Source organism: Zea mays, chromosome 7 (assembly GCF_902167145.1).
Source record: "Zea mays cultivar B73 chromosome 7, Zm-B73-REFERENCE-NAM-5.0, whole genome shotgun sequence".
Classification (NCBI taxonomy): domain Eukaryota; kingdom Viridiplantae; phylum Streptophyta; class Magnoliopsida; order Poales; family Poaceae; genus Zea; species Zea mays.
The window spans coordinates 140625386-140634349 of record NC_050102.1 but is presented as its reverse complement, the minus strand read 5'-3'; the positions used below and the strand labels follow the sequence as shown (position 1 = coordinate 140634349).

Genomic DNA, 8964 nt, shown 5'->3' with positions numbered 1-8964 from the left:
GCGTGAGATTTGTTAATCTGCTGTGTGGACGCCGAATTGTGACTCAAGGGCATTGTAATTTGGAGCCAATTGCGACTCAAGTCGTTTGGCAGAGCTTTTAGGCTGAATCTAAGCTGTTAAACTGTCCTTTTTACAGAGGTGATTTTCTTAAATGTAGTGATTTTCTGAAAATAAATCAGCTGGTTGGAAGCTGGAAAAGGTAAATTATTCTTGATTCGCTCTACACATAATTACTTTTTACTTGAAATTTATCCTAGAGAATTATAAACAATCTTCTCTTCCTTGTAAAAAAACATGACTTGTCACTTTCGTAGAGAATCAGGAGCTATCAAACAGCCTCCGATTTCCATCGATGGTAGCGAGGTATCTGCCAGGGCATGTTCAAACTGGCCGTGCGTTTTGTGGACGAGCGAGGGAGCTCCGCGCCCACGAGGGCACGAAGTCCTGCTCCCCTGTCCGGCTGTCCCAGATGCGTCGTGGCATGGGCGTTGGGCTCCGGCCCCTTGGACTGGGAGAAGGACGTCGGAGTCCCGGTCCCACCGTTTAGCGCGTGTTTGGTTAGCGGGTTGATGCGGGTTGGAATGAGTTAAACCCACATCAATTCATGTTTGGTTTAAAAAGTTCGCGGGTTAGGTTGGTTCCAGGTCAAAATGTTTCTTTAAGATGCGGGTTCTAAAGATTCCTCAAAAATAAGCTAACCAGTTCGACTCACTCCCTCTCCACTCCTCCTGTCACCCACACAGCCACACCATATCTTCACCTGAGCGTCTGCGCAGGACGCACCACCGCCACTGGCCTGTTCTCTAGTCATCGGCTCCCCCGTCGGCCTACCCTCCGGCGCTCTGCGCCCCCGACCACGCCCGCCGTTAGAGTCCTCCACCTCCCTGCCCTCCGGCGCTGGCGTGTTCTCCAGCCGTCGGACTCCCACAACGGCCTGTCCTCCGGCGTGCTACGCCCCTGTCCGCGCCTCCCAACCACGTTGTTGTGCCGTGATCCAAGCCCCTGCCACCATCCACCAATACCACCTCCATGTCCCCTACCGACACCACCAGGTGAGAAGCAGCGGCACCCATCTTTCGTTGTGCTTATGGATTTCTCAAATACTGAAATAGTGTTGGTTTTATTTATTTTGAATGTTGTATCATTTAGAATTAAAGATATCATCCTTATTGTGGTATTGTGACCATGAAGGTGACCATATTCAGTTTGTCCTTCATTCATCCATCATCACGAAACCAAACAAGAGACGGTGCAGCTTCAACCCATTTCAACCCTGTAATCAAACAAGAAATTGAGTTCAACCCGTCACTTAAACCAAACAAGAAACGAGTCCGATCCAACCCACAAAATGGGTCGTTTCGACCCAACCCACTTTGTTCCGAAACCAAACACACTAAGCCAAGCCAGTGGTGCCGGTGCAGGTAGGGCTTGCAAGGGTGGAAGGACTATCTCCGTCTATACGCTATATTCATTTTGTATATCATTTTTTAAACTACTCTGAAATATTATCTCCTCTATATCTTTTCTTTAGCAACATCTCTATATCTCGCGTTCTCTATAGATTAATACACTATTGAAAATATATTTTGCTATAATTTTTTTTTGCGTATGTACCTTTAAGTATCTTATATATATTTTAGTTTTGCATAAAGTATAAAAATAGATAGAGGTTGAGAAAGAGAGTATTTATATATATAGGAGGTGGATTCTTTATTCTAGATGATGCTTTAGAGGACATCATTAGAAGTTGGAATATATAGAGTAGAGTGAACTTTAGTCCTATTTGGTTTCTTTAGTCACCCTTCTAAATTTTATGGCCTAAATTTTAGTTCCTAGAGTACCCTATTTAGTTCTAGAGACTAAAACTAACTAAAAAACATTAACTATTATGTATAAATATAAAATTGCTAGGTGGTCTAGTTCTGACTTACTTCCTGTGCTGAACCTGAACAGACATATAGGTGCACATTTGTGTTGTGTCTAATAGGCCATCTCAAAGCACAATTTTAGGCACGATCTAGACCTGGTACGACTCAGCTTAATTGTAGGCCTAGGCCGACACGACCTAATGTGTGGGCCGTCCCTGAGCCTCAAGTCAAGCTCACGGGACGCCTTGACACGACCTATTTAACTAAGGCTCATCGAAGCCCACTAAATATAAACTTAATATTTAATTAAGGCTCGTTAAAACCCACAAGACTAGCATAACTTGGAGAATCCAGAGCTTCAATAGACATTCGAGAACCAGTATCTAGATGGCGATAGTGATGATGATCATTGTATATGTATTCTGTATGGCAACTAAACACTGAATATTATTTCTGAGCTAGTTGTACTTTTTTTCTTTCTAATCCAAGATTTATAACAAGGCAGTCACAAAATAGCTTAGTATATATATATATATATATATATATATATATATATATATATATATATATATATATATATATATATATATATTAGACTATTTGGATCAGCCTGTCACACATAACTAATTGTGGGTCGTGCCATAAGCTAATGGCTCGACCCATGTAATGGCACAACACGACCTATAATTGAGGTTGTGCTTTTGCGAGTCGTGTCTTTGTGGACCTATGCTGTGTCGGGCCAAGATGGCTCACATGTACATGTATAAAGACCATATAAAAGTGTAAGTCACGCTTACCTTAGTGTAAGGGACTAAAGGACTAAAATTTAGAAGGCCTATTTCGTTATCTGATTTAACCATTTAGAGACTAAAAGTGAGTAAGTGACTAAACATTAGTAAAAAGTTTAGGAGGTGGAAGCGGATGCCGCTTCGTGCACACAACGCTACGTAATTACTCGTGTATGCATGGTACAAAGCCTGCAGTTCGCAACACAACCAAGCCACTGTCTTCTAATGGTTCAATTCGATTGAAAATCATTGGAGATGTAGGTTCAGTTTTCAACAAAGTTGCGAGGAATTAGAAGGGTGGTATGGCAGCACGGGCACAGCGATCTTCTGCAATCTGCAGTGAGTGCACCCCGCATCATTCGCTGGGAAATCGTTGGGAATGTAGGGAATGCACGCACTGGCTATCGCTCCAGATGAAGCTCCTGCTGAGAATCTAGTCTGTGGCTCAGCGACACAGCCTGTGGATGCTTCAGAGAACGGTGTTCAAGAGACGCCTTTGATCTGCAGTGCTGCACTTGCGGGCGCACCTGCCAAGTTTCAGCTCTTGCCGCCTTGCTCTTCATCTGTAACATGTAACGCAATGCACGTAGGCGCTGGTGTAAGCTGCTTAATGCAGGTAAATAACAATGAGAATAGACGGTCGTTTAGACATATACTCGTGAATTACCTTGGCGTGGTCCTCTACGACAAGAACAATGCTTGAAGTAGCTCTGGAAAGGTCTGACAGGCACGGGGATGAATTTCCCAAGATAGGCGAGAGGCCAACTGGATTCAAAATGGGCACAAATCAGAATCTAGGATGGTTGAGCCGTCATATTTGACCTTGGTGTGCTTCAAAGAGCAAATTACAAAATGGTTCAGTAAGTTGATTCTAGTCAACAGTGTCCTGAATTTGACCTGTTGACTGACGGAGCATGGAACGTAACTGCAAGGTTTTATATACTTCCGGTTGATGCAAATGTGATAACTTTGAAACTTTTTCTTTGTACATTCTGTCATGTTTCCATCCAAGACGGCTGAAAGCAAGAGAACAGATGGCGCTACAGTGCTGCGGGTCCTGTTCGCCGAGTATGGCTGTCCGTGGGACGTGGAAGAAGGGGGTGGCGGCTAGGGTTCGCCCTGCTCCCTGGGGGCAATAGTAATTGCTTCTGCTTATCCCTTAATCAAGAGTATTGCAGATTATTTATAGTCTCTCATCTAGATAACTGATAACTCTCTCATCTAAACTGACTAACTCCTTTGGATATCTATCCTTATCTAATGACTTGGATATCTATCCTTATCCAGTACTACTCTTATCTAATGATACTTGGGCCATAAGCCTCTTGACGACCCCACCTCTGAGACCGGTCATAACACGAATACTTCAAGATTAGCACTATAAATTGTTGGGAAAGCGCGCTGTAGGGATTTCGACTAAAACACAAAAGTAGCATACCTCACTGCACCAATAGCCACTGACAGCAACCATAGTCTCCAATCAAGTCTAGCAGTATCGAAGAACTTCCCGAGGAACTCGATTATCAAAATCTGCGACGGAGTGTAATACTTAGGGCTTGTTTGGGAGCAAGTGGAATGAAGGGTATTGATAGGACTATGATCCCTTGCTATCTAAAATTGAATAGTGGAGGATTATATGCCCTCCAATCCACTCCATTACCTTTACTCCCAAACAAGCCCTTAATAATTTTATACTTAATAATTTCCGTTCCACAAACCATGTAAAAACATTCAAATAGCATGTTACCTGAAGCACGGTGGTTGCACCCACTATGGCCACAAAAAGGTGGTTGTTTGCAACTCCCTTGAAGACATTCTTCTCTTCAGGCTTGCGAGCATTGAACTCATTGAAGATCTGACACAAATGCACAGCAGGTATATATGGGGAAACAATTCAATGGTGTTGTCTAATAGCTGTAGACTACATATGATTCTTGGTATAATTTACAGGGGTGATATATCCAAAACAATAAAAAAATTGGATATATGGCATGCGTATGTTGAAGCCACACGAAGGACCTTACAAATTGAAGAGAATCATATAGCTGAAACTTTAAATTGGAGAGCGACCAACTTACTTGGCAAAAGACAAATGCATTAAAGACAAAGGTATTTTTAGTTTTCTCAGCATGCTCCCAACTTCCATTCTGTAAACGAAGAATCCTTTTGCCATCAAAATTGAAGATGAGAAGAACTGCTATCTGGTACAGTGCCTGGAATGAAGTTAATGTAAAAATGAGCACAGCCCCATTCAACAGGGGATTTCAAGACATAAAGATGAGCGACAACTAGAGACCTGGATAAAAAGGTTTCTCCACATAACGTTTGTCACAAGAGGTTCCCTGCGGAAGTAAATTAGAAATTATAATAATATCATGCTGCTTTTGCACAACACCTAATTACGAAATAGAACAGAGTACACAAAACAAAAGTATTGATGGCTATCAAGGATGTTATGACATGCCTTCGACCGACGGGATGCCTCTTCATTAGGTTGTCTGTTGGTGGTTCGGTTGCTAATGCAAGAGCTCCGAGTGTGTCCATAATAAGATTCACCCAAAGAAGCTGCCAAGGGGGGAGATAAAAACAAAAAAATTGGCATTATTTGCAAGAAATATAGCAAACAAGATCCCTGTAAGGTCTTACATTAAGTACTTTGCTATATTTCCTAGAAAAATAAAAATGTACTGTAATAATCTGTGAATGTCCAATTCCCGTAATAAAGAGTATACATCCAATATTTCCAATAGACAGCAAAGATTTGCCATAGTCCTTCTCATGCACGTGACATGCTAAACTACTCCAGTAAAAAGGTAGAGGAGCTATAAAAAATAAAGTAAGCATAATATTGTAGTTCTATAGGCCAAGAGGGAAATCTGAACCTCAACAGCATTCAGAGGAACATCCCCGGAGGACACAGCAGCAATCACATTTATAACTAGGGCAGCAACATTAACAGTAAGTTGGAACTGGATAAACTTTTGAATATTTGCATAAACAGACCGGCCCCATCGAACAACCTGCAAGGAGAATTTTAAAATAAACATTTACACTCTAAAAGTCTAGACAGATGTTATAAATAACCGTTAGGTACACTCAAAGCAAGTGAAGTATAAAATCGGCAAGAACATCTGAAGGTATGGGCTGTTATGGTAACTGTAAACATTTATTATATTGTTTTAATGCAATTTGTTAACTAACAGAAAAATCACAAAAAGAAACATGACAGAATGATTTGATAATATGTTACGTTGACAAGCTACATGCATTCAAGGGAAAAAAAGACAAAGTATGACATTATGCATGCCGATAAGCAAAGGCATCATGCATGCTGTGACGAAAGTATACTGGGACACATCAAATTTTGGTTAGAATGCCTTATGCTTTGAAGTTACAGAAGATAACCTTGACCACAGAGGTGAAGTCATCATCCAAGATTATAATGTCTGAGCTTTCCTTGGCAACTTCTGTTCCTGATATTCCCATTGAAAGACCTATATCAGCCTATATGACAAAAATTTCAGGATTAGGAGAAGGTTATTGCAGGTTGACTATAAGGAATGATAAAAGTTTGGACTGACCTCATGTAATGCAGGAGCATCATTTGTGCCATCGCCAGTAACAGCTACAACATGGCCCCTTCTTTTTAAACATTGAACAAGCAAAAGTTTGTCATTTGGAGAAGACCTTCCCATTACCTGCAACAGAGAGTTAGTTGAGTGACTGATAATTAGAAAATTCAGAAGCACCTCTCATGTCATCGACGAGTTTTAAATTAGAGAAAAATCCTATTTTAATACCCAAGCAATCCCATTTAGAAGGGAAGGCATAGTGCAGTGATGAAAGTTGTTTCACTGAGTTACCAGGTCGCGGGTTCGAAGTAACCTCTCCATTGATTTAAGTATATTGTTGTTAATATAAATGAAATCTACAGTGGCATATAGATCCTAAAATGCAACATAATGAGGGAGAGAAATCAATGGAGATTTACTGTAATTTTGTCAGCAATATCTTCTCGTGCAGTTTCAGACATCTCGCGGAAGACTTTTCCTTCTATTACATTAGGTTCTGATGCAGCATCTTTTGCGTCTAATATTCCACATTCCACAGCGATGGCCTTCGCTGTTTCAACATTATCTCCTGTGACCATGCGTACCTAAAGTAAAAAAGGGGGACAAAATATAACAACATTGAAATAAATATTTAAGTCATGAGAAGCAAATTATGTTCACAAAATAAACTTAACCTTGGCACATTGTAAGTACTATTGTTCAAAGCATAATATGAGCTAAAAGATGGTTTTTTTTCTTGAATACGCAGGAGAACTGCGTATCATTATATTAAGTAGAATAAGATGGGGTGAGGTGTTAAAGAACCTCATACAACTCTACACACCACCCAACAAAAGAAAATGAGCAGGAGCACCAGTACACTAAGCATACTAGAGACCAACTCCTCAAATAATATGCCGAGGTAAAAGGATATCAGATAATCCGCGAGCCCCAGCCCTACACCAAAGATGAGACTCAGCCATGACCCAATTTATGACCTTGCTAGCCCTAGGCTGCTCTCCGTTGAAGACACATTGATTGCGATGAATCCAAATGGCCCAAGCTCCTAAAATGATAAGGGAGTTCAGCCCCTTGCGCAGCTTCTTATTGGAGGGGCTAATAAGGGTCATGCTTACATTCTCCCACCAGTCATCAAAGGAAGAAGAATCGAGACTGGGAGAGAGGTGCTGCAAACCGACTGTTTTCAGGATATTAAACCAGACTTCCCTTGAGAAGACACAGGAAACTAGCAGATGATTCATAGTTTCTTCCTCCTGGTCACATAACAGACAACTTTGAGGGTGAGGCAGGCCTCTCCTTGCCAGCCGGTCAGCGGTCCAGCAGCGGCCGTGCGCCACCAGCCACATGAAGAATTTACATTTTCCAGGAGCCCAACTCTTCCAAATCCTCCTCCATGACCTAAAGGTTGTTGAGCCAATAAAGAAACCATCATAAGCCGACTTGGCGGTATAAATTCCTGAACTAGAGAGCAGCCATATGTGCTTATCTTCCTGTTCCGGGTGCAAAATCCAGCTGGCAGCGAGGTCCCAGACTTGAAAAAATTCAGTCAACACATTAACAGTAATAGCCCCTCTAATGTCCTGAACACAGCTTCTAGAAGTGAGGGCATCCTGAACACTCCGTTTCCTAGCCCTTGAAGATACCAACCTGACAAGATGAGGTGCCAACTATTGTAGGCTTTGGCCATTTAACCATTTATCTGTCCAAAACAGAGTATTCCTGCCATTGCCCACTTCAGAAGAAACTGCCGCAGAAAAGAAGGCCAGAACTGAAGGGTGCACATGAAAATTGAAGGCTGCCTAGGGCCGGTCAGGTTCAGTTTTTTTTAACCAGAGCCAACGCAATCTGAGGGCCCAACACATATGCTGCAGGTGGGAGATGCCCAAGCCTCCAAGCTCTTTAGGTCTAGTAACTTTGTTCCAGGCCACCAAACAGTGGCCACCCATAACTTCTTTTCTTCCTCGCCAAAGAAAATTTCTCCGAATTTTGTCTATGGCCTTTAAAGCCCAAGAAGGAAGGTCCAATGCCATAGCTAAATAAACCATCATCGAAGATAGAACTGACTGAACAAGAATCAGCCTTCTAGCTCTGGATAGCAGGTCGGCTTTCCAACTAGGCAGGCGATCTGCAATCTTATCAATGAATGGCTGAATGTTATACGTGCTTAGGGGTGGTAATGGATCGCGATCCAAATGCTTCTTCACAAAATAGTAGGCCCTAAATAAATGTTAGTTCAAAAATGAATAGAAATAGAGCTCGATCCTAATTCGATCGGATCTTTAATCTTATAGTGTAAAATATAGAGCCCATTGTCACCCATACACGTGCTCAGGTTGAAAGCCCTATGTTTGGTTTTGGTAATTGAAACAACTAGTGAACTAACCTATATTCTAAGTGTTGTGAATGATATAGATTGAAGTCTACAAAAATGAACGAGTGCTCAACAAGGAAGAAGATTGACAAAAGTAAGGCAAAAAATGCCTGAAATTGTTGGATCTAGGGAGATCATTGATGCTACAAACGTGCAGGAAGATGTAAAATCAAGGTGCAAGACAAAGATATATGTTAGGGCATTATGTTTCACTGGTCAAGACACAATGGAGTGCGTAATCGGATTTAGTACAAATAGTCGTACTACTAAGAGGGGAACTCAAGGTTTAAGATGGTTGCTTACTTGCTTATGTGCCATTAGGTGAGATAAACTCATGAATTTGCATTAGAACCAAATAGAGTTGT

General features: G+C 41.6%; 1 protein-coding gene across 1 annotated transcript in view; it reads right to left on the bottom strand.

Annotated features, from left to right (window-relative positions):
• Positions 1–2872: 2872 nt before the first annotated feature.
• LOC103632953 (calcium-transporting ATPase 5, plasma membrane-type) overlaps positions 2873–8964 on the bottom strand; it is a 59432-nt gene continuing 53340 nt past the window's right edge. Inside the window, exons 24-34 of the mRNA XM_020541361.2 lie at positions 6648–6812; positions 6238–6354; positions 6062–6160; positions 5539–5676; positions 5121–5221; positions 4953–4998; positions 4735–4869; positions 4404–4511; positions 4095–4186; positions 3324–3421; positions 2873–3219 (exon numbers count right to left, since the gene is read on the bottom strand). Coding sequence (XP_020396950.1) covers positions 3194–3219; positions 3324–3421; positions 4095–4186; positions 4404–4511; positions 4735–4869; positions 4953–4998; positions 5121–5221; positions 5539–5676; positions 6062–6160; positions 6238–6354; positions 6648–6812 — 1125 coding nt within the window. The 3' untranslated portion in view covers positions 2873–3193. The remainder of the gene's footprint in view (positions 3220–3323; positions 3422–4094; positions 4187–4403; positions 4512–4734; positions 4870–4952; positions 4999–5120; positions 5222–5538; positions 5677–6061; positions 6161–6237; positions 6355–6647; positions 6813–8964) is intronic.